At 44.6% G+C, this 26,657-nt stretch overlaps 1 protein-coding gene across 1 annotated transcript in view; it reads left to right on the top strand.

The window, feature by feature from the left end:
* crybg1a (crystallin beta-gamma domain containing 1a) overlaps window positions 1-26,657 on the top strand; it is a 221,013-nt gene that overhangs the window by 134,015 nt on the left and 60,341 nt on the right. Inside the window, exons 3-4 of the mRNA XM_059983490.1 lie at window positions 12,182-13,944; window positions 21,067-24,763. Of these exons, the coding sequence (XP_059839473.1) occupies window positions 12,182-13,944; window positions 21,067-24,763 (5,460 nt within the window). The remainder of the gene's footprint in view (window positions 1-12,181; window positions 13,945-21,066; window positions 24,764-26,657) is intronic.

The raw sequence follows: 26,657 nt of genomic DNA, 5'->3' as shown, positions 1-26,657 counted from the left end.
CCCGGGTTCAATTCCCTCTGCTGCCTGTAAGGAGTTTGTACGTTCTCCTCGTGACTGCGTGTGTTTGCTTTGGGAGCTCCAGTTTCCTGCCACAATCCAAAAGACATACCAGTTGGTAGGTAAATTGGTCATTGTGAATTGTCCAGTAATTCGGCTAGGATTGAATCGGGGGGGGGGGGGGGATTACTGGGCAGCGTAGCTCGAGGGGCCAGAGGGCTTAGTCTGCATTGTCCCTAAGTAAATAAATTACTGATAGCTTAATGAGCACAAATGATTAAGACTGAGAAAGGTTTTTACAGGTTCCATGAAAAATAACTAACCATCACTGCCACCTAAATTGGAGTAAGAATATTTTCCTTTATTTGTATGGTCCTCCATGCTGGCCTTTGTGGTAGAACAGTGGTTCCCAACCTTTTCTATGCCATTGACCCCTACCGTTAACTGAGAGGTCTGTGGAGACCGGGTTGGAAACCCCTGGGGTAGAAAATAGGAACTGCCACATGCAAATAAGTTTATCTACCTTTCTGATGATCCCAAACACAGATAACAGCCTTATAACACAGATTGTGGAACTCCAGAGTACCACATGTAACATGCTGGAAGAACTGAGCAGGTCAGGCAGCATCTATGACATTTCGACCCAAGACCCTTGATCAGGACTGGAAAGTTCAAGTTTACATGAATACCCATGAACAGCCAAACAAAATAGCATTACGCCCGGGCCAAGGAGCTAAGCACAATGCCAACAATTATTCACAGCACAAGGCACAGATAGCACATAAACGATATCAGTAAAATACAGTTGCACAAACAACATACAGTATACAGTCCAAGGCCCTGAGTTCATGAATGTTACAGCAGTCTTCATTTGAACACAATACAGCTTGTCTTCTGCTGAGCGAACTCTGGGGGGGGCAGCACTGATACCAGTTTGAATGTTGCGCCACACTGCTCCCGGCACTCTGCTGGAGCCCATCAGCTCCAACGCCTCTCTCCTGGGTGGCTGTAAACGGGTGACACCATGGCTTGAGGAATAGTCCTCACTCCGACTGAGGGCAAGCAGCTCCCCACCATCCACCCCTGCCATCCGCCAATAAATCAGTGAATGGGGCTTGCGGCGTCCCACATTAACAATATCCAACAGGGTCTTGAGATCACAAGAAAAGTGACTAAGACAGTCACTCGCTGTTAGACTTCACACCAACTCCTCCGACGCCCCTCTGACGCAGGCAGCAGCACGATACACATTAAGTCCAGCTCCTTTGGTTTCTCTGCCAACAAGCAACTCCCTGTTGGGGAAGACCTGCAGTACTTCAAGTTCTTGGTGTCCGGCAGGGTCTTGTGATCATAAAAAAATAGATTTAAAAATGTAAGGGGGAAGAATTCAGAATAAGAAGTGGGGGGAAGGGAACGAGTACAAGCTGGAAGGTGCTTATCCCCACAAACAGAGGAAGTGCTACACCTGCCCGTTCACCTCCTCCCTCACTTCCATTCGGACTTCAAATAGTCCTTCCAGGTGAGGCAACACTTCACCTGCGAGTCTGTCGGGCTCAAATACTGTATCCGGGGCTCCCAGTGCAGCCTCCTCTGTATCGGTGAGACCCGATGTAGACCAGGGCACCACTTTGTCGAGCTCTTTTGCTCCATCCACAACAAGCAAGATTTTCTGGTCGCCGCCAATTTCAATTCCAGCATCTCATATTCTGACTGGATAGCCTCCAACCTAAAGGCATGAACATCAATTTCTCTAACTTCTGGTAATTTTCCCCTCCCCCTCTCACTCTTCTTTCATTCCCTACTCTGGCTCTCTTCTTATCCCACCTGCCCATCACCTCAACCTAGGTGCTCTTCTTCTTTCCCTATCTCCCATGGTCCACTCTCCTCTCCTATCAGATTTCAACTTCTTTGGCCCTTTACCTTTCCCACCTATCACCTCCCAGCTTCTTACTTTATCTCCCCTCCTCCTCCCACCTGCTTCGCCTGTCACCTGCCAGCTTCCAGGTATTGTTTTGGCCTCAGTTACGTTGAATTTCTTTGCTTCCTTGTCTTTGCAATTCGCAACTACATTCCCAATTACCTGTAGATTGTTGTGAAACAGACCGGATAAAAGCCGTACTCACTGTATTATCTAGAAATACAGAGTGCCCTCCTGGTTCTTCAAGCCATGCCGCCAGCAACTCCCGATTTAAGCCTAATCACAGAACAACTTACAACGACCAACTAACCTACTAAGAACATAATAGGAACAGAAGAATTAGGAGCAGGCGTAGGCCATCTGGCCCATCGAGCCTGCTCCACCATTCAATAAGATCCTGGCTGATCTGACCATGGACTCGCCTCCACCTACCTTCCTTTTCCCCATATCCCTTAATTCCCCTACTGTGCAAGAATCTATGCAACTTTGTCTTAAATATATTTACTGAGGTAGTCTGCACTGCTTCATTGGGCAGAGAATTCCACGGATTCACCACTCTGGGAAAAGCAGTTCCTCCTCATCTCCATCCTATGTCTACTCCCCTGAAGCTTGAGGCTATGTCTCCTAGTTCTAGTCTCACCTACCAGTGGAAACAACTTGCCTGCCTCTATCTTATCTATTCATTTCATAATTTTATATGTTTTTATAAGATCTCCTCTCATCCTTCTGAATTCCAGTGAGTACAGTCCCAGGTGACTCAATTTCTCCTCATAGTCTAACCCCCTCATCTCTGGAGTCAACCTGGTGAACCTCCTCTGCACTGCCTCCAAAGCCAGTGTATCCTTCCTCAAGTAAGGAGACCAGAACTGCACACAGTACTCCGGGTGTGGCATCACCAGTACCCTGCACAGTTACAACATAACCTCCCTGCTCTTAAATTCAATCCCTCTAGCAATGAATGCCAACGTTCCATTTGCCCTCTTGATAGCCTGCTGCACCTGCAAACCAACCTTTTGTGATTCATGCACAAGTCCCTCTGCACAGCAGCATGCTGCAGTCTTTTACCATTTAAACAATAATCTGCTACCAACCGGTTGATCTCTTTGGAATCTGGGAGGAAACAGGAGGACATTACAAACTCCTTACAGAATGTGCCGAGATTGAACTCGGAACTCTGACAGCCCGAGGTATAATAACATCATGCTAACCGCTACGTTGCAGTGGCACCCAGTCAGTTCCCTAGTGGAAAAGATGGACTCTTGCCCTCACAATTTACCTCGTTGTAGCCTTGTGCCTTATTGTCGACCTGTGCTGTACTTCCTCGGTTACTCTCTGGTCTACATTCCTTCACTTCACACTGTGCTACCTCAATGCACTGTCGTCATGAATTGATCTGTACGAACAAGACAGGTTTTTCACAGCGCCTCCATACATGTGACAATAAAAAAACAATGTACTCAAAAGCTTTATTATACATCTTTAATATCTGAAAGGGGAGGTAAGAGGACAATGATTTTGATATTTTGGTATCTAGACACAACCCGTGGAAAGATGAACTAGGAAATCTCATACTCTCTGGAAAGATTGAGGGGAGCAAAATCCAAAAGTTGCTGGTGACCTCATAAAGGATTGGAATTGGTTTTTATTGTCACATGCAGTGAAAAGCTTGCTGAGTAAGAAGCAGACCCCTCTGACTACCTGTGCCCCTCATGATGTAAATCCATGAGGCCATTCTACCCACAAAGCCTGTGCTGACCTTCAATTTCCATTTGCATTAATCCGACACAATCCCATTTTTTTTCTCTCCCCACATTCTCATCAATTAACTCTAGAAGTCTGCCATTCATCTCCAGATGAGAGGCAATTTATAGTGTTTTTGGGAAGTAGCCGGGGCAGCTGGTGTAAGTCCAAGCAATCACAGGGGTAAGGGTGCAAACTCCACACGCTGAGCTGTGGAGATCAGCTCTGAGCCTGTGGGACAGCTCGAACCACTGTGCCACCCACCAGCTCTGCCAGTATCCTAGTCAGAGGCCTAACAAGATCAATGGCTCCCATTCACCAGGAAGGGATGAGCTTGGCCTAATCTCTTGGCTGGAGTATGGACAGGCATGTGATTGGGAGCTGTAGGTAGAGTGCGACCAGGAGTGGGAAGCAGTGTGTAGCCAGGAGTGGGGCCTGTCAGAGATGCTCAAATGAGCAGATAGGGTTACAGACTTAACGAACGCAGAAAAAGGCCATGCTAACCAAGGAAACTTCCTGAGTTATCCCATTTTTCTGCATTTGATCCATATCACAGTAAACCTTTCCTCATCATCTACCTGTCCAATTGCCTTTTAAAATGTTGTAAATGTACCTACCACTTCCTCTGGCAGCTCATCCAACAGATGCACCACCTTCAGTGTGGAAAACGTGCGCCTCGGATCCCTTTTAAATATTTCCCCTTTCACCTTAAATCTCAGCTATCTACTTTGAGACTCGCCTATGCTGGGAAAAGTCTGTGACAATCCATCTTATCTATGCCACTCATGATTATATGCACCTCTGTAACATCACCCCTCAGTATCCTTTACTCTGTGGAAAAAAGTCCAAGTAAATGCAGTCTTTCCTCGTAACTCAATCCCTCTAGTTGCGGCAGCATCCTTTTAAATTTTCTCTGCACCCTTTCTTGCTCCCGTTGTCCTGGTGAGACCACATATGTTTGATCAGAAGAATGGACGTGCTCGCCATGGGGCAATGATTCCCTTGACTGGTTTCATATTTTGTAGTTACGGTGTAGGGAGACATGAAGAGAAATTGAGAAGCCTGAGCCTGTCGTTCAGCCTAAGCACTGGTGCTGAGAATCGTGTGTTTCCCCGTCACGATTTCAGTTTGCTCTGCATGCTCCCAAAGGCAAGCAAATTGATGCGACTCAGGCCTGATACCACAGACACACACCACAAGGTTTGTTGTTTTTCGCTTGCAGTACAGTCCAATATATTTTTTGAAAACTAGAGATGACAATAAGAAATATATTCTTAAAAAATTAAATAAAGACAGCAAAAATATTAAGGCGGTGTTCATGGGTTGGTTCAATGTCCATTCAGAGATCTGATGGTGGAGGAGAAGAAGCTGTTCTTAAAACGTTGAGTGTGTGTCTTCAGGGTCCTGCACCTTTTTGCTGATGCTAGTAATAAGAAAGAGAGCATGCCTTGGGTGATGGGCCCTTAGTGATGGATACCACATTTTGAGGTATCGTCTTCTGATGAAGTCCTCAATGCTGGGGAGGCAAGACCTCATCATGGAGCTGGCTGAGTTTACAACTTTCTCCAGCTTTTCCTGCCCCTCCATACTAGATGGTGATGCAGCCAGTGAGATTGCTGTCCGTGGTACATCTGTAGAGTATTTGGTGACCTAATGAATCTCCTCAAACTCCGAACTGAGACATAGGCGTTGACGTGCCTTCTACATAATTGCATCAGTACGTTGGCCCCAGGATAGATCCTCAGAGACGTTGACACACAGGGACTTGAAACTGCTCACCCTTTCCTCTGCTGACCCCTCATGAGGACTGGTGTGTGTTCCCTCGACTTCCCCTTCCTGAAGCCCTTCCTGTTTGTTGTTGCGACACCACTCAGTCAGCTGATCTGTCTCATCAATTGACAACTGCAAACTGCCACTCGTGCTCTATGGGAGTGCTAGAATCTAGGTACACTGAATTGGCCAAAGTGACTATTTCCTGTGTCATAAAAAGAGACCAGTAATACAGCGGAACAGTCCCCTTAAGCCCGTTATCTGTGCTCCAGCCAGGATGCCACTGCTGAACGTGGTCTGAATCCGGTATTCCCTGCGTGTTCATGTGTGTGTCTAAATGCCCCTGCGTCATTGCTATCATGTCTACAACTACCACCTCTCCTGTCCACATATTCCAGGTGGCAATCACATTCTGTGTGAAACAAAAACTTGCTTTGAACATCTCCTTTAAATGGTCCTCCTCTCACCTTAACCCTATGCAGTTCGGCATTTAACCTTGCCACGCTGGGGAAAAGATTGACTCTCTACCTTATTAATGCCTCTCAGAAATTGCATATACTTCTATCAGGTCAGCCTCCGGTCTCCACTGCTCCAGAGACAATCCAGATTTGCCCGGTCTCCTTACAGCTAATACACTCCAATCATGTTAAGCTTCCACATCCACGATAACCCTGTGATTTTGGTCTCTGAGGCCAACGTGAGGGTGAGCCCACAGAAAGTAACCCAACTAGACAGTCTACCTGGCCCAGTACTGACGACCTGTGGCTGGAGTGTTTATTGACATCTTTATCCTCTCACTTCAGCAGTCTGAGGTACCCACCTGCATCAAGCAGCAGGCTGCGATTATACTGGTGCCCAAGAACTTTGGCATAACCTGCCTCAATGACCATCATCCAGTAGCACCTACATCCACTGCGATGAACTGCTTTGAGAAGTTCCTCATGAAGCACATCAGTTTCTGCCCGAGGAGTGACTTGGATCTGCTCCAAATGCCTACCATCACAACAGGTCAACAGAACGTTCTATTTCATTAGTTCTTCTCTCACTCAGATCTGTAACATCTGGACGGTGAAGGTACATACATCTGTTTGCTCTTTATTGACTGTAGCTCAGCATTCAACACCGTCATCCTCTCAAAACTAATCATTCATCTCCAAGACCTGGGCCTCATCACCTCCTTGTGCAACTGGATCCTCATTTTCCTCACTTGTAGACCTCAGATTGGCAACAACATCTCCTCCACAATAACTGTCAGCGCAGGCTGAGTGCTTAGCCCACTGCTCTACTCACTTTATACTCATGACTGTGTGGCTAAGCATATTCAAGTTTGCCGGCAACACCACAGTTGTTGGCCGTATCAGAGGTGTTGACGAATCGGCATATGGAAAGGAGATCGAAGATCTGGTTGAATGGTACCACAACAACCACCACTCAGTCAACATCAGCAAAACCAAACATCAGGTTATTGAGAACAGGAGTGAGAAAGGAGGTGTCCATGAGCCAGTCTTTATTAGGGGAGCGGAGGTGGAGGTGGGGGGGGTCAGTAACCTTTTGGATTCCTTGGCATTATCATTTCAGAGGATCTCTCTTGGGATGAGCGTGTGAATCCCATTACAAGGAAGGCTCAGCAGTGCCTCTACTTTCCTGCACAGATCTGGCACGTCATCGAAAACTTTGACAAATTTCTGCAGATGCGCAGTGGAGAGCATCCTGTCTGGTTGTATCATGACCTGGTATGGGAGCACCAGAAAAGCCTGTAAAACAGCCCAGTCCACTGAGCACATCTACACAGAGCACTCCCAGAAGAGAGCAGCATCCGTCATCAAAGGATCTCCACCATCTTGGCCATGCTGCTTTCTCACTGCTGCCCTTGGGAATGAGCTACAGCAGCCTCTGGTCCCACACCACCAGGTTCAAGAAAAAAATATTAATGTTTATACATCAGGCTCCTGAACGAGTGTGGATAACTTCACTGTCTTCAACTCTGCACTGATTTCACAACCTGAAGATCCATTTTCAAGGACTCTGCAACTCAAGTTATCAGTATTGTATGACTTATTTGTATTTGCACAGATTGCCGTCTTTCACACATTGGTTTTTAGTCAGTTTTTGTTTTGTGAACCTTTTCATTGATTCTATTATATTTCTTCGTTCTACTGTGAATGCCTGCAAGGAAATAAATCTCAAGGTAGTATATGGTGGCGACTTTATCAGGGATTCCTGTACACCTGCTCATTGATGCAAATATCTAACCAGCCAATCAGGCAGCAGCTCAATGCATTAAAGCATGCAGACGTGGACAAGAGGTTCAGTTGGGGGCTGAGTGAGTGGGGAGCTCAGTCACATGGTGCACCTGCGTGCTCGAGCACGGATGACTCTGAGCTGCTGAGTGGGGTGGGAGCAAAGGACTGAGCCTGCTGTTGGGAGTTGCTCTCAAGAAGGAAGAGAGAAAAGACAGAGAAACGAACAGGAGGTGGTATTGGGTGATTGGAGTTGTGTAGAGAAATGTGAATGGTAGGCTTCTGGGAAATGGAAAAAGTAATTAGACAATTGAAGATTGTCCATTGATGAAGACAGTAGTCAGGATTTAAATAAAAGAAGGAAGGACGAGTTTAAGGTTTGGTCGGGTTTTGCATGTGGACCTGTTTCTGATATCAATCCAATTAGACTCAATTAGACTTTTATATCTTTTTCAGGCTTTACCTATTTTTATCCCTAAGACCTACTTTGATTCTTTAGATACAATTTTAACATCTTATATTTGGAATAATAAACAAGCTTGTTTAAGTAAAGTTTACCTGCAAAGAAATAATGAGATGGGTGGATTAGCCTTACCCAATTTTAGGTTTTACTATTGGGCTGCCAATATAAGGAATATTACTTTTTGGTCCTATTATATTTATCATAAAGATTGCCCATCATGGGTCTCCTTAGAAGTTAATTCTGTAAAAAATTCCTCTATTGTCTCTCTTCTTGGACCATACTCTTCTTATTCAGCAAATACAACAGATAACATAATTGTTAAGCAAAGTTTAAGGATCTAATTTCAATTTAGAAAATTTTTTGGTTTAGCGTATTTTTCATTATCATCTCCCATTCTCCTTAATTATTGTTTAATCCCTTCCATGACTGACAAAGTCTTTAAGGATTGGGATGAACTAGGTATTAAGTGTTTTTGGGACTTGTTTACCTCAGGATCTCTTGCTTCATTTGACCAATTGTCAACTAAATTTGCACTGCCAAAAACACATTTTTACAGATACCTTCAAATTAGAGATTTCGTACGTTCCCCATTAACTACTTTTCCCATAGGTCCTGATAAAAATTTACTGGACAATCTTTTAAATTTAAAACCTTTTGTTAATGGTTCTATTACAAGTATCTATAACTTGTTGATTGATTCTAGACAAGACTTTTTAGATAAAATAAAAAAAGCTTGGGAGGTTGACCTAAATTGTCAGATTTCTGATGAAAGATGGAATAAAATTCTTAAACGGGTTAATAAATCATCTTTCTGTGCCCGTAATTCTCTTCTACAATTTAAAGTGGTTCATAGAGCTTACGTTTCTAAACAGAAGCTGTCCAGTTTTTATCCGAACGTTTCTCCACTTTGTAATAAATGCAACTCTGCTAATGCCTCTTTAATTCATATGTTTTGGTTTTGCCCTAAAATTGAAAAGTTTTGGTGGGAAGTATTCCATACCTTCTCACAACTTTTTAGGGTCCAATTTGACCCAAATCCCCTACTGCCTTGTTTGGTATTACTGCAAATGAAGAGATAACTTTAAATACTCCTAATCTACAGGTTCGAGTTTTTACCTCTATTTTAGCAATGAGAGCAATCTTGCTTAAATGGAAGAAGTCTACCCCTCCTACACATCTTCAATGGCTATGTGATATTATGTCTTATTTAAATTTAGAGAAGATCCGCTGCTCAGTCTTAAATTCGAAACAATCTTTTTATGATATCTGGGGACCTTTCCTAAATTACTTTTCCAATTTATAAAGTTTAACAGTGCACAGACTTTTATGTATATTTCTATCTTCTCTTAAGCGAATTTTTTTTTCTAATTATCCATTATCATCCATCAGCTATTTTCTTTGGTAGTTGGTAGGGGGTTGACTTTTTTTTATATAAAAAAATTTCTTTTACGATGTATGACCTATCTTTAAATTTTTGATTACAGAGCGGTATACCTTTAAGTGATATGCTATAACATTTTGATAAATTTTATTACAATATATGAATGTACACAATTTATGTTGAGATGTATCTATGTGTTGCACTCTGTAAATCTTGTTTTTTTTTCTGAATAAAAATATTGTAAAAAGAAAAGACTCACTAAAGATATGAAAAAAAGCATTAGGAGATATTGTGGACACGAAGCCTTGAAGAGATCTTAATATTTTGTAAAGATAGTAAGCAATGTGAGAAGGCTTTGGGGTTAAAAGCTGTAGGAGGAAGGGAAGAAACACCAAGGAATTATAATGAATGATGATGGCTTCGGGGAGTAATCTCTGGAGTGCCTCTAGATGTATCTATGGACCAAGTTAAAAGTAATTTAGTTGGGTGAAGAGTTCTGGGCACTAAACGTTTAAAACAGTTTCGTAGTGGAGTTAGAATAGATAACCTATCAATGCTGATTAAATTTGATGGAAAAAGGCTGCCAGCTGGAGTTAATGTACAGTACTGTGAAAAAGTTTAAGGCATGTATCTATGGTTAGGGTGCCTAAGACTTTTGCACGGCACTGTAGTAATTTACTGTCGTGCTGCTTGTTTCCACGGATACTGCCTGACCTGCTGAGTTCCTCCAGCTTGTTGTATGTGTTGCTTTGACCCCAGCATCTGTAGTGTACTGCGTGTAGTAATTTTATGTTATTGTACTGTACTGCTGCCACAAAAAAAAACAAATTTCATGATGTATGTGAGTGATGATAAACTTGACTCTGATACGGGGCTCTATTATAGACTGAGAGCAGGAAGTGGGCAGGGAAAAGGGAAATCATGGTTGGGAAAAGAGGAAGAGAGGGGGAGGGACCAGGAAGCACCAGAGAGATATACGGTAAACTAATTGTGTGGAATCAAATGACCTTGCCCGGTGACTCAGGGCTGGCTGTGTCAACACCTGCGTCAAACCCCCACCCTGACACCTCCTTCTCTGCCACCTGTCCCACACCCCTCCCACAGCACTCCACCCTCGCCATTGCCAACATCCTTTGCTCCCAGGAGAAATTCCTATACTATTTGGTGAATCTCAATTCTGTACGCAGGAGGATGTGACTTCAATTAGTTTAAAACAGGACGTGTTTCTGGTTATTAAGAGAATAAAGGGAGCTGTAAATAGGAGAGGAAGATGGAGCTGAGCAGTGATCTGAATGAATAACAGAGCTACCTGTTATTGGGCAGATGGTCCTTTCTGCTTGAATCCTTGTTAATTATTGTCGACTAATTCCAGCATAGACCTGGATTTCTGCTTTTATTTGGAACTTTCTACTTTCAAAAGTACAATTATATACATTTCAATTCTCAGTCCCATTCCACCATGTCAGTCTCCTCTTGTGCCAAGATGCGACCACCATTAGGTTGGCAGAGCAGCACCTTATATTCCATCTGGTTAGCCTCCAACTTGGTGGCATGAATATCAATTTCTCCTTCCAGTAAAAATAATTTTCCTCCCCCCTCCCCTCTTCTTCCCCACTCTCTCTTACCTCCTCTCAACTGCCCATCATCTCCCACTAATGCCCATACTCGTTCCTTTCTCCTTTTTCCAATCTCCTGTCCTATCAGATTCCTTTCACTCGCGTCCTTCACCTTTCCCACCCGCCTGGCTTCACTGATCACTTCCTACCTATCCTCCTTCCCTTCCTCCCACCTTTTTATTCTGGTGCCTTCCCCCTTCCTTTCCAGTCCTGAAGAAGAGTCTCTGCCCAGAAATGTCGACTGTGTGTTCATTTCTATAGACGCTGCCTGGCCTGCCGAGTTCCTCCAGCATTCTGTGTGTGTTATTTTGGATTTCCAGTATCTGCAGGCTTTCTTATGTTTATTGTATACAAGAGATCTGATTGGACTCCAAACACTGAGGATTCCCTCCCTGCCCTCCCCAGTGCACCTCAACCCACTGAATCCCTTCAGAAAACTGCCCGTTAGGATCGTAAGTGATTTGCTTAACATGAAAAATCCTTGTTTCTGGTTTGCCTTCCCCCAGATGTCTGCTATCTTACTGCCTACGTAGTGTACCTAGCTGACTGGCAGGCAGGCAAGTACACTGCCTCACACACCCTCAACTGCAGTGGAATGTGCGCTGGAGGAATGGGTGGAAGTTGTCTGGGATGGATGAGTGCTTTTCCAGTGGGTGGAGGTCACCTGGAGCCAGGTGTGTCCTGCAGGTGCTGCTGCTGCTTCAGGGCAGCACGGTGTTTCCACAGTCAAACAAGGGAAAAGTAATCACTCAGTGCTCTACTGTAAAGATTAAGCAACAGCGAGTCTTCAGAGCTTTACATCATATTTATCTTGCAGTTGCCTAGTTACAGCAGTCTCTCTGCTCAGTGTACGCTCATTGATAAAAAAAAATGCTGCATGCCGTGCGTTGGCCATAAAACAACGCAATTCCTTTGGTTGTAACACTGAGATCCAGTTGTATAGATGACACGGTCCTACTATTGATTATACTTGTATAAATGTTTGCCTGATCGGACTGTACTTACCCCATTTCTGCGCCTATATTTTCTCTAACTCTGTTTCTTGTTCTTTTTCAGTTTCAAAATAATCGTTTTCCAAGCTCCGGAAAGGCGGAAGAGGGCAAAAGAAGCCAAGTGCTGGATTATTTGGGAGGGATTTTTACTTCTAGTAGGAAAAAAAGTGTGAAAGCGTCATCTGCAGTGCCTTTAAGCCCAGGTAATTCTGTTGAGGAATCTACTCCAGCAACAAAAGACTTAAGTTCTCCTGGGCAAAGCTCAAGTAACATTCAGGGTTCAGGATCTTCCAAAGACCATGGGAGTGAAGGACTGACTGAGGCTGATGTCCTTGACCGAAATCTAGCAGAGATATGTTCAGCTTCTCCGGATGAAAGTTGCCCAGTTGCTGTCTCAAGCGATCCGGGCGAACGGTCTGCAAGTTTGTCTGAAAATAAGAAATTCACAGTAATTGGTAGAGTCTCAGATAGAGACCCCAGGCCCAAAGGTCTTGAAAAGCAGTTCTGTATTGAAGTTGTGCGTAGTAACCGAACAGAAGTTGGAAGTGATGTGTTAAATGTATTGGTAAATAAGGGGGAACCTTCATTCACGTCAGGCTCTGGAGATGCAAGTTTGCAACGTATTGACAGAACTGTAAAGGAGTGTGAAGCTGCTAAACTCAGTGATACATCCCAGCACACCCAACCAAAGAATGACAGCAAATTTGTAAATAGTGACAGACTTACTGAAGGCCAGTGCGATTGTGAAGGGGATGAGAAATGCATAGATCTACCAGCCATAAAGGAATATGCTTTGCCAATATCTGAGATTGTGAGAATTGAACGGGTAGCCGGAGTTGCTGAAATTACCATAAGCCCACGTAGAGCCAAAGTAGATTCCGGTATAAAGTTGTCAAAAGCATCTGTTTTGTTGCCCATTAATAGCATTGGTGTGGAATTCAAAGGGTTGGAAAAGCCATTGAAAGAAGAAGAAGACAAACAGTTGAACCATTCCACACTTCCAGAGTTTAAAAAGGATATAAAAAATCACAGTATTTCTGAAAAAACAAAGTTTACACCTGACGTGGCAAAGCAACAGTTACTCAAAGTTGAGAGTCACGCTGCAGATAACCCATCAGGAGAAGAATCAAATACCGATAAACCTATTTCTAATTCTCACACTAATGCAAAATCTTTTAAAAGTACAGTGGAAAGGTCAAGCAGTTTGGAGTTAGACTTTGGATTAACGCTGGTTAATTCCTTTGAAATGGATAAGAAGTCACCCCCTGATGGGAAACCAGGTGGAAAAAAGGGAAAAAGGAGACGGTCTGTGAAATCTAATCAGTCTGGTAGGAACGCTGTGAATGCAGAAGCTGATGCGATTGAAGAAAGCTTTAACCAGGATGACTCTGAGATAAATGAGGTGAACCTGACACAACAGTCTCCTAAAGTCCCAGGTAAAATGTTGCAGTCACCAACACAAGGCACTCCGCCATTAGTCCGCAGGAAAACATTACCTGAGTCTGTTCTGTCTGCTGAAAGATCTGCAGAAGCTATTTCCAAACCAGTTGTATCAAGAAAGAAGTCTTCTCAAAGGACATCTTTCAGTCCATCTCCAGATAATGAGGCAAAATCCCCAAAGATCGGCTCTTTGGAAAAGACATCAAGTGGAGACGCCCAACAAAATGTGGGAAACAGCAACATTCATCACAGTGTGCTTACAGAGGAATCTCATGCTGACATGGAAAGGCTGAAAACTCAGAAAATGAATAATGCAAAAGGAAAAAGTAACCCCCAGAATGTAATTACTTCACAACTCCATTCCACAGTGACGACAAGAATAAGGCTGTAAGTGTATCTTTTCTTTTCCTGGAGTTTATTGGTGTTAAAATCCTATGGTTTCACTATATCCCCAGGCAATTAGTAAACTGCTGGAAGAACCCAGTGGGTAAATCAGCATCTGTGGAGCAAAGAGAAGATGAATATTTCAGGTTGAGTGGAGATAGTGAGATATGGAATGGAGACTCCAATGAGTAGGCCCTTCTAGCCCTTCGAGCCTTGTTGCCCCAGCAACCCCATGACCCCGATTAACCCTAACCTAATCACGGGACAATTTACAACGAACAATTAACCCTGATAGGTCACTGTAAATTTTCCCTTACTTCTTTGGACTGTGGGAGGAAAGCGGTGCACCCGGAGAAAACCCAGGCGTTCCACAGAGAGGACATTACAGAGACTCCTTCGGGAATGGCTCCGGAATTGAACTCTGAACTCCGGAATACCCCGAGCTGTAATGCCGTCATGCTAGTCACGTCGCTGCTGGGGCACCTGCTAATGGAACCATTCTACGCAGATGTCTCACTCTTTGTTCCTTAATGATAGCTAAACTAACTGGCCAATAGTTACACACCTTTTGCTTACTTCCTGTTTCAAACAGTGGCATGATATTCATAGTCTTCCAAGCTGCCAGGACCTACCCAGAGTCCAGAAAAGTTTGGTAAATGATCACCAACATGGCTGCTATAACCTTTCTTTCAGTACCCTGGGATGCATTAGGTTCAGGGGACTTGTCTATCTTCAGGCCAACTAATTTATCATCACGAGGAAATCTGCAGATGCTGGAAATTCAAACAACAACACACACAAAATGCTGGTAGAACACAGCAGGCCAGGCAGCATCTATAGGGAGAAGCGCTGTCGACGTTTCGGGCCGAGACCCTTCGTCAGGACTAACCGAAAGGAAAGATAGTAAGAGATTTGAAAGTAGTGGGGGGAGGGGGAAATGCGAAATGATAGGAGAAGACCGGAGGGGGTAGGATGAAGCTAAGAGCTGGAAGGGTGATTGGCGAAAGTGATACAGGGCTGGAGAAGGGAAAGGATCATGGGACGGGAAGCCTCAGGAGAAAGAAAGTGGGGTGAGGGGAGCACCAGAGGGAGATGGAGAACAGGCAAACAACTAAATATGTCAGGGATGGGGTACGAAGGGGAGGAGGGGCATTAACAATACCTTATATATTGGCTGGGTAGCCTCCAACCTGATGGCATGAACATTGACTTCGCTAACTTCCGTTAATGCCCCTCCTCCCCTTCTTACCCCATCCCTGACATATTTAGTTGTTTGCCTGTTCTCCATCTCCCTCTGGTGCTCCCCCCACCCCACTTTCTTTCTCCTGAGGCCTCCCGTCCCATGATCCTTTCCCTTCTCCAGCCCTGTATCTCTTTCGCCAATCACCTTTCCAGCTCTTAGCTTCATCCCACCCCCTCTGGTCTTCTCCTATCATTCTGCATTTCCCCCTCCCCCCACTACTTTCAAATCTCTTACTGCCTTTCCTTTCGGTTAGTCCTGACGAAGGGTCTCGGCCCGAAACGTCGACAGTGCTTCTCCCTATAGATGCTGCCTGGCCTGCTGTGTTACACCAGCATTTTGTGTGTAATTTATCATCACTGTCTCTTTGGTGACAGTGATTCTATTGAGGTACACAACGCCCCACTGCTTCCATAACACCTTTCTTTGACACGCTAGACCTCTTCAGCACCTGCATTGTTGGTTATTCTTCCATCCAGCTTATCCTTATCTTCACTTTTTTTCCTTTGGTAAATGCCAAATTTGATAAATTTTAGTGATGCTATGGTGCTGGGGCTGAGTTTCACTGTTACATTGCCCAAGTGTAAACCCCATGTGTGTTTTGTACATAGAAATTAATCTTATACTGCAGTCTAGGATAACTGAAGCTTCAGTAATCTGGCACAGTTTAAACTTTCGTGTTGCTGGGTGAGCAGATTTTCCTTGTGTTGTCTCATAATACATTCCCCAGTGAATCCAGCCAGTTTAACGGGTCTGTGTGTGTGGGATGGAACCCTGATCGACAGGAAGAAAGCATGGTGAATTGAGTGGGAGAATGGGACTAGCATCACCAGTAGTTGAAAGGGGACGCATGCGGCAGACTTTACCACCGGAAATCAGTGCGTTGTTTTGTTTGAGTGTCCCCTCTCGCTGTGTGACACCTCTCTGCCCCTTCATTAGGGGGGAGAGAGAGAGAGAGAGCCTGTGTATGTCGAACTGTTGGGTGAAGAATTAGTTTTTGTTGGACTGCAGATCACGGTCTCTCTTGTGGGCTTTGCTATTGCTTGCTTGGTGGGTGCTGGTGCTTGTTTGTGCGTGGGAGGGCGGAGCTTTGGGTTCTAACATTTTTACCGTCGCTTATTCTTTAGGGTGCTCCTCTGTTTTTGTGGATGTTTGCGACGAGCAAGAATTGCAGGTTGTGTATTGTACTGATTCTCTGCTATTAAGTGGTACCATCTGAAGCAAGGCTCTAGTGGGCGAATCGAAAGGGCCCTAGCCGATGGAAGGGAGCAGAGGAAGCAGGGCCCTGGCAAGCTGAAGAGTGTAGGAAATGGGGCCCTGGTGACGCAGGAGAGAGTGTGGTTAAAAACCGCCTGTTGAGTCAGATGCTGAACCAAATGAGTGAATGCTGTGTAATCAAAGTTTTACTGGACGGTCTGTCCCCAGCTATGGCAGGCTTCCCTTGCCATGAATTGTTCGTAATCTTAACAATCTGCAGGTCAGAAGTGTGGCCATGAACCAAGTCCCTACACAGCAGACAGCAAATCAATCCCCCTGATCTCCTGAATGCTTGTTTATGTCCTGTGTATAATGTCGGCCATTTATAAGCTGGGAGGACTTGTATGTAATATTTATTTGTAACCGAGTTTGAGAGATCAATGTGCTGTTTCTGAGCAATCACATAGTTCTGTTTTCTCATTCACTATGTTAAAAATGCAGATGCAGATCAGAACAGTCCTGATGTTTTATGTTTAATCATAACATCCCTTTTAAGTTATTGGTTAGCTAAGTCAACTTTGCTTAGCAAAAACTTGATTGGCATAAATAACTAACAAGAGAGAATTTGCAGATGCTGGAAATCCAAGCAACACACACAAAATGCTGGAGGAACTCAGGAGGTTAGACAGATCTATAGAAAAAAAAGGTACAGTCGATGTTTCGGGCTGAGACCCTTCAGCAGGACTGGAGAAAAAAAGCTGAGGAGTAGATTTAAAAGGTGGGGGGAGGGGAGAGAGAAACACAAGGTGACAAGTGAAACTGGGGGAGAGAGGGATGAAATGAAGAGCTGGGAAGTTGATTGGTGAAAGAGATACAGGGCTGGAGAAGGGGGAGTCTAATATGAAGAGGACAGAAGGCTATGGAAGAAAGAAAAGTGGGGAGGAGCACCAGAGGGAGGCAATGGGTGGGCAAGGAGATAAGGTTAGAGAGGGAAAAGGGGATGGGGAATGGTGAAGGGGGGGGGCATTACTGGAAGTTTGAGAATTTGATGTTCATGCCATCAGGTTGGAGGCTACCCAGTCGGAATATAAGGTGTTGTTCCTCCAACCAGAGTCTGGCCTCATCACGACAGTGGAGAAAGCCATGGATGGACATATTGGATTTGGAATGGAAAGTGGAGTTAAAATGGGTGGCCACTGGTGGATGGAGAATAGGTGCTCGGCAAAGTGGTCTCCCAGACTACGTTGAGTCTCCTAATCTACTTTGGTTCCCATCGATATACAGGAGGCCACACTGGGCACAGTTTATGACCCCAACAGGCTCACAGGTGAAGTGTCGCCTCACCTGCAAGGACTGTTTGGGGCCCTGAATGGTAGGGAGGGAGAAGGTGTAGGGGCAGGTGTAGCACTTGTTCCACTTGCAAGGATAAGTGCCAGGAGGAAATCGGTAGGGAGGGTTGAATGGTCAAGGGAGTCATGTTGGGAGTGATCCCTGCAGAAAGCAGAAAGTTGGGGGGGGGGGTGTGGTGGTAGGGAAAAGTGTGCTTGGTAGTGGGATTCCATTGGAGGTGGTGAAAGTTTTGGAGAATTATGTGCTAGACGTGAAGGCTGGTGGGGTGGTAGGTGAGGACACCAGGAACCCTATCCCTGGTAGGGCGGCGGGAGGTTGGGTTAAGAGCAGACGTGTGTAAAACGGAAGAGATGCAGGTGAGAGCAGTGTTGATAATGAAGGAAGGAGAGTACCTTTCTATGAAGAAGGAGGACATCTTCATTCTCAAATGAAAAGCCTCATCCCGAGAACAGGTGTGGGGATGGAGGAATTAAGGGAAGGGGATGGCGTTTTTACAAGTAACAGGGTAGGAGGAGGTAAAGTCCAGGTGGCTGAGAGAGTTTGTGGGTTTGTCATAGACATCGATGGATAAGCTGTCTCCAGAGAAAGAGACACATTGAGAAAGGGGAGGGAGGTGTCGGAAATGGAGCAGGTGAATTCGAGGGCAGGGTGGAGGCCAGAGGCAAAGTGGATGAAGTTGAGGAGTTCAGCACGGGTGCAGGAAGCAGCACCAATGCAGTTGTCGATGTAACATGGGAAAAGTGCTGGGCGGTCACCAGTGTAGGCTTGGACATAGACTGCTCTATCTAGCCGACGAACAGGCAGCCATAGCTGGGACCCATGCGAGTTCCCATGGCTACACCTTTTTTTTTGAAGGAGGTGGCAGGAGCCAAAGGAGAAATTATCTAGTGTGAGGACAAGTTCCGCTAGGCAGAGGAGAGTGGTGGTGGAGGGGAACTGGTTGGGTCTGGTATCCTGAAAGAAACAGAGAGCTTTGAGGCCTTCCTGGTGGGGGACGGAGGTGTACAGGGACTGGACATTCATAGCGAAAGTAAGATGATGGGGGCCAGGGAACCTGAAATCATTGAAAAGATCCAGAGTGTGTGAAGCATCACAGATGTAGGTAGCGACTTGGGATGGAGGAACAACGCCTTATATTCCGTCTGGGTAGCCTCCAACCTGATGGCCTGAATATGGTTTTCTCAAACTTCCGGTAATACCCCCACTACCTCTCCTTCACCAATCTCCATCCCCTTTTCCTCTCTCACCTTGTCCACCCATCGTCTCCCTCTGGTGCTCCTCCCCACTTTTCTTTCTTCCATGGCTTTTGGTCCTCTCCTATCAGACTCCCTACTCTCCAGCCCTGTATCTCGTTCACCAGTCAACTTCCCAGCTCTTTACTTTACCCCTCCCCCTTCAGCTTTTGCCTATCACCTCGTGTTTCTTTCTCCCCTCCCCAAACCTTCTAAATCTACTCCTCAGCTTTTTTTTTCTCTTGTCCTGCTGACGGGTCTCGGCCCAAAATGTCGGCTGCACTCTTTTCCACAGTGGCTGCGTGGCCTGCTGAGTTCCTCCAGCATTTTGTGTGTGTTTTTGTGTGTGTCACTTGGTACAAGTGACTACTTGCTGATTTTAGACGGGCAAACTCTCGGTTAGGGTGGCATAGTGGTTAGTGTGACATCATCAGATTGCCAGTGATCCTCGTTCAATTCCACCAATGGCTGCAAGGAATTCACACTGTACGTTCTCCCCATGGTTGCGTGAGTTTCCTCCGGGTGGTCTGGTTTCCTCCCATATTTCAAAAACACACAGGTTTTGCAGGATTCATTAGGCAGCGTGGCTTCATTGGACCAGAAGGACTTGTCACCTTGCCCTATCTCTTTAAATAAAAAGTTCTTAGAGAATGTAATGGTTGTAATGGATATTCAGGATGTTCTTCAGGCATTAAATTCCTGTCTTTTTCCATTCCTTTGTTTTGGACATTGCTTGCATTACCCTGAGCCAATTACTTCACTTTAACTCATGCCCACTGGATTCTTGTCTCTCAAAAATCCACAGGGAAATTCTCCAAAAGACCAAAGGTGTGTTAAATATTTTAGCAGCGGGATGTCTGACGCTGTTTGCCCTTCAGCTGCTGATACAAACACATTAACGAGGAGCTTCCTAAACTGGCTCCATCATTCATTGAGATCATGATTTGCGTGATAGTAACATGAGCTCCACCTTCACACGAAACATTTTACCCCATTATTTATGTCGGGCTTGTCTTGAAAATATTCAGAGGACAGGTATTTATTTACCTCATCTGTCTTCTGTGACTAACCCCTTTGTTTGCTACTTCTGGCTTCTCGTAGAAGGTGAAACGTCCTCTTGACAAAACTTATTCGAATTTTTAAATCAGCCAAGCCACTTCACGCCGTTCCAAATTCTGTTCTGTCCGATCACCCATGTTAAATCTCTGAACCACGTCCAGTATATTTGCACCCTTCCATAAGCAAGGAGACCGCTGTGATTTGCGTGTCAGTGTGATTTTTATTTGTTTATTTTAGTTATTGAGATACAGGGTCCTCAGTACGTCTCTGGAACGTTAGAGCAGGCAAAGCCCCCACTGTCCTGCTGCTCATTACGAGCATGGCTGATCTGCCCTAAGACTCAGCTTTTCTTTTGCAGCACTTTACTTATTTATTTTGTCTTTATTTGGAGATGCAGCGTGGTTTTGGCCCTTCCTGCCATTCAAGCTGCACTGCCTGCAATCCGCCCCCAATTTAACCCTAGCTTAGTTAATTGTCAATCACTGGAAAGTTGGTTATAAGGGCATCTGTAAACTCCAGAAGTCTGCCGTTGGCTTTGTAGTTCTTAGTGACATTCTGAGTTTGAGAAGGTCTCTTCATAAATGTAACCACTCAGTGCTAAAGCAGAAGTTTTACTGTTGGGTGCTCTATTTCCACATTTAAACAGTTAACAAAATTAACTTTCTTTTTCTGTTTCATTGCTCGTGAATAGTCCAGAGCAATTCACTCTCCGGATTGATTGACATAACTAGCATTACTGGGGCAGTCTGGGCATGAGGCAGATATTGCTTTTAAAAACTCAACTTCGACCGGGGGTTCCTAACCTGGGGTTCTCGGACCCCTCAGTTAATGGTAGGGGTCCAAGGCATGAAAAAGTTTGAAAACCCCTGACTTTAGTGAGAATTGTTTTCTTCGCTTGGAAAAGCACGGAAGTGTATTCCTTCCTTGGGTCTTCACCCCCTTAAGTAGAAGGAAAAAGCTTCCCTGAGAGACATTCTGAATCTATGTAGATTTTTATTTAGAATATTGAGCAAACTACTTTTGACATTGTTCTGTTTCCCTTGACAGTCCATCAAACGAAAAGGAAGGGGAATCGGATGCCCAGATCAAGCCAAGCCAGCTGAAGAGCTGCGCTGAAATCAGAACTGAGGAAGAGGAAACCATCAGAGTTACGCTACCTAAAAGAAAGAATGCTACAAGCCACCACAAAGTCGACTTCTGCACCGTTAAAAATCTGCCTTTAGCCTCCGCCTCAAATAAAACGTGCGTCGGGAGTCTAACGATCCAACTGCAAAACAAATCTGCCAGACGGACAGACGGCACTTTAACAGTAATCGGTAAAAGACAGCCAAGTGCTTCCAGGAATGCTGAGGCAGCTGCTGGAGTAAAGGCGGACGCAGGGCCTCAAGCTGATGAAATAGCCAAAGCAAACGCGGATGGCGCACAGCATATTTCTGACAGAGTGCACAGAACTGAAGGAGAGAAGACTGCAGGTGTCCATGTGGAAACTGATCGATCAGAGGAAAGGGGCTCAGTTGAGACAGGATTTTCAGGGTTGTGTGGATATAGTGATGTGAAAAGCCAGTCACCTTCTGTGGATATGCAAACTTCTGAAATAAGTTTATCCGAGGTTGAGAAGGGCGTCTCCTCACAAAGTTTTAAAAAACATCAGGACCAGGTAGATACAGGCAAGTCCCCTCCAGACCCAGCAGTGGAAGCGCCCACAGCTTTATTGTCTGATGAGAACAAGGATGCAAGCCATGATCTTAATCAAGGGAAGAGGTCAAGTAATGTGGTAGTCAGAACTGTGGTATTGGCACAGCGGCGTCTACCATCAACAGGTGATGCAGCTTTGCTGCAGGCTTCTGAAAGCATCATGCCTGAACTGGAGGAGAAAGACCACGCGAAAGCTGCCGATGAGGGGCCTACTGGTGCAGGTAAGCTTGCTCAAGAGCGTACGCCAGTGTTGCGAGCTAGTGACTGCAAAGCACAGAACTCAGTTCCTCAGCCCAAGGACACGTCTGGAAAAGCTGAATCCGAAAGCAAGACAGACACAAATGCCAGCCATGCTACTGAGCAACAGGGACGCTTGGGTACTTCAGCAGCTATAAAGTTAAGCACATTACAGACGCAGGCAAAAGAAACTAAGAAAATGGATGCACTTGCAAGTGATGGTGCCTTACCTTTGCAAGTGGAGCCAGTGGACTCAGAGCATAAGGAAAAAGAAACCGGTCTGGTGTCATCTTTCTGTGAACAAGTGTCCAAAATTAACACTGACATCTCTGCGGGTATTATCACTGACAGCAAACCAGGATCTACCGAAGCAGAAACGGGCCCTGATTTCCCTTCACAGCAGAATGTGTCTCTGCTCCACTGTCATGGTTCGGAACTGAAGAAGAAAGCATCTCTCCAAACTGTGCAGGCACTTAAACCCACGGAGGTTGTAGTTGACAAAGCATCGGCAAGGAGTTCTAATGAGCAAAACGATAACTTTGAAACGAAGAATGGATCCCTTGAGCCTCCACAGACTATTAAAAGCAGTGTGTCCGAGGCGGAAAAGTGTGCTACAAGAAACAGTGTTACTGAACTGCAGGAATCTTGGGCTACTGCAGCAACTGATGACGCCATGCCTGTAAAGTTGAATTCACTACAGGTGGAGCCTGGAAAATCTGAGGCAAAGGATAGCTCACCTCAAAGTGTTGAAATACCCAAAACACAGAATGAAGCACAAACAAGCTTACCAGGGGATGCTGCCCCAGCTTTGCAAATGAATGACACGACACACGTGTGTGATCAAGCCCCTAACATTAAGACTGATACTGTAGCAAGTGCTGTTGGTGGCATTGTATCAGGGCCCAGTGAAGTAACACTGGGGCCTGCACTGCCTTCACAACAGATCGCTCCAACAATTCAAAGTGATGACTCTGAAATATCCAAGGCAGAATCACTTCAAAGTACACCAGCTTTTGAAACCACAAAGGCCGAAACTAGCAACGAAGAACCAGTGGAGTTTTCTAAGGGGCAAGTTAACGACTGCAAAACAAATGCACCTCCTGAGTCGAGGCAAATCTCTGAAAACACTGTGTCTGAAATGGGAAATGGCAGGAATCCAGGTACTGTTCTTGGGCAGCAGGAAAGCAGATTGCCTGCAGTGTTAGCTTCCCCACAGACGGTCCAAAGAGAAAATGAAAAAACGAAGACGTCACCTCAGAGTGTAGAAGTGTCAGATATGTTAACCAGTGCCGACAGTAATCTAGCGATTAATCAAGGGATGGCCAACTTGCCACTTAGAGAGAGTGAGGCAAACGATGCATCCGTTCGTTTACAGACCTCTACCACGGAGCCTTCAATTGGGAAAGATGTTCCTGCTAATGGTGTTGGTGACACTGAAACAAAACTTGTCCAACCTTTAGAGCAGGACCTATCCATATTAGAAAACGGAGGTATTGATAAAAATAGCACAGCCTCTTCCCAGAGTGTACAGCCACCTGGGACTGCCGAATCTGACCAAAATGAGGCTTCTTCTCCAAGGACTGCTTTGGAGCAAAATGGTGGTTCAGAGGTGACACCCAACAAATTGGGCCTGCCCCTCTTATCAAGCACACCTAAAGTACATCGGGAGGTGGAGTCAAAGAGTGCAAATCCAGCTTTGAATTGGGAGACACCGGCAAGAAATTTATGCGGAGAAAAAGATGCCTTTGCAACAGATGCACTTGGGGAAAGGACAGAGGTCGGTGCATCGACAAATGCACAAAGTATAGAAGTATCACAACCAAGCAAAGCTAGTGTAAAGGAATCATCCGTTGTCATTGATACGTGTACAGATAAAGTGAATGTGGACCTGGAGTCAACAACGAATGGCACTACGACAGCCTCAATATCCCAGCAAGAAAGTGAAATCACGGTTTCTTTCAACGAAGGCAGTAGCTTGGACAGCTCTTCTGACATGGATAGCTTTACGGAAACAATTCGTCGATATGGCAATCCCATTCAACTCCAAAAGAGGCAGCGGGTTCCTAAAGTGCCTTTGACACCACCATTCGCCATGCCACCAATCCAGGAAGATCAACCATCACCAAAAAAGGAGAAGAAATTTGACCCAAGTACATTCAAGTTCGGTTTAATGAGAAAAAGTATCCGACAAAGTGAAGCACCCTCCAGTCTCCTCAAAATGCAACAAATTGAAACAAAATCAAAAGTAGTTAAACGTGTATCTGCTGAGCAGAGCTTGCTCTTTAAAACCCTAGCTAATAAGAAGCCGCTATTTAAAAAAGATGATCGTGTGCAGGATGATCTTGCCTCTGCATCTGACAGCAAGAGATCACGTTTAGAGATGGGAAAGACACTTGGCCAAACATCCAGTTTATTAACTGGACCTGCGACATCTGCTGATACCTCTCCATCATTACAGAAAAATTACACTGATAAAGAGCTTGAATGTGATTTGTCAAATACGACCTCTTCAGAGATCCCATCACCAGCTAACACAGAAAAATGCTTGAAATCCAATACCTCTGAAAATGAAAGTAATTCTCTTTCTGTGTCAGAAAAATATTCGGAAAGTGGTTCAACCATCCCTAATTTGAAACCGAATCTCTTGGAAATTGATACAAATTTTGGGGCTAGTGTGAACACAAGTGAATCATTTAATGAACTCACATTCCAGGGGCTGGACTTTCTGCATCGTGATCGGAATCCTCTAAGCTTATTTGGTACCGACCTGTTTACTCCCAAGTGTGATTTTCCCAATCAGCCAGATACTGAGGTAAAGTTTTCTTTTGGGGATAAATGTCTGGCATCTGAAATTAGATAGAATTTACGTTGAAGTCTTGCTTCAGTGTAATGACCTTAACATGCAGATCATGCATGTTCACTTTTTTACGCTTGGGATTTATAGTGCTAGTGTATTTTTCAAAAATCATTATTTTTCGGAAAAATACAATGTGGGTAAAAAAGATGAATGAGATAGGAAGGTAGCTAATAAAGTGGCGACTGAGTGTATCTTGCAGAATGCATCCATTTCATTAACTGAAAAATACTTGCATCCCAGTCCCTCTACTCCTGCGAGTCTTTCAGAGCTGTGGGTCAGTGTTATCTCCTTACTCTGAGCCAGAGTGTATCATTCCACACCAGTGTGGATTATTTTCCATCTGCATATCAATATCTGCTTGCAACCTGTTACTCTCTTCTTGACACCTTCACATGTTATGTCGTCTGCACACTTTGACGTTTTACCCATGCAGTTTGAAAGAAGAATAGCACCTCAGTGCTGACTGCTGGGTCACCCGTCTCTCTACCATCCTCCATGTTCATTTCTGTGTGACAGGAGAACACACACAGTTCTACAATAGCAACACGAGTGAATCTGCAGATGCTGGAAATAAATAAAAAACAAAAAGACACAAAGTGCTGGCAGAACTCAGCAGGCCAGACAGCATCTATGGGAGGAGGTGGTGATGACATTTTGGGCCGAAACCCTTCATCAGGAGTGAAGTAACATGGGATGGTCGAGGGGGGATAAGAAGTGGGGGGAGGGATGAAGTAGAGAGCTGGGAAGTGATAGGCTGGAGGGAAATGGGCTAGGGGAAAGGTGGAGAATTATGGGAAATAAAAGAGAAAGAAAGGTAGGGCTGGGGGGAGAGATTATAGTGAGGGGGGATAAAAGAGAGAGAAAGAGAACCAGACTAAAATAATAAATAGGGATGGGGGTAAGGATGGGGTATCAACAGAGGTCAGTGAGTACTACAATAGTCTCTGTTTTATTATTTCATACATTATTATTGCACATTGATAAAATTTACCTTGTTACTTTATTAATTGATATTATATTTATTATTATTGATTATTATTGCTAAGTGTGCTTTAAATGTTGCTGTAGTACAAAGTAATAATAATTATTATTACCACAACGAGGGTTTTAGTCTGTTCACCACACCCGTTCTGACGCTGCTCTGTTTCATAGACCTCAGTTTTGCTAGCCAACCTTTCATTCCGTTCATCAGTCGTCTTCATTAACTAGATATAAATTGAATTGAGGTCTTTAATTTTTAAGTTGAACTTGGTATTTTTGGTGCCCATCTGTTATTGTATTGTAGATAATCTCCACCCATTTGGCAAATGTTTGAGATGTGTGGTTTTGCAGGCCAACTTCCTACTACGTGCTAGAAGTTTCCCGATTGAGAAATTAGCCTGATGACTACTGGGTAGTTTGATATATTCCATTACAGATTCGAAAGTGCAATTTCTCTTTGCTTGCTATATGAAATTGTGGTCATTGCCTTCCAGTGATGATAGGGGTGTGTGCGCGTTTAAAATCAGGATTAAGGTGTAGCTGTGATGCTCATGATCAAGTGGCCTGTGAGACTGACCATCTTGGCAAGATAACAGGAATGGTGCGGTAATAAGCAAAATGGAAAAAAAAGAGGAAGGTGTTAAACTCTAGTCATTCAGCGTCCCAGCCCTGAAATTGTAACGAATACTGATCTTGCCAGTTATGTCCACTTTGCTCGAACAAATGATTTTCAAAAAAAAAGGTTTAGTTCGAACGACAAGACTGCTGAAGGCAATTCAATATTCGTGGCTGTTTGAATGTTCAACAGCACGGCTGGGAGTTGATCCAATAGTTCAGTTTTGGAAAATAACTAAGCATCTTCCTCATT

The sequence above is a fragment of the Hypanus sabinus genome, chromosome 10 (assembly GCF_030144855.1).
Source record: "Hypanus sabinus isolate sHypSab1 chromosome 10, sHypSab1.hap1, whole genome shotgun sequence".
NCBI lineage: Eukaryota > Metazoa > Chordata > Chondrichthyes > Myliobatiformes > Dasyatidae > Hypanus > Hypanus sabinus.
This window is presented reverse-complemented; position numbering and strand designations above follow the sequence as displayed.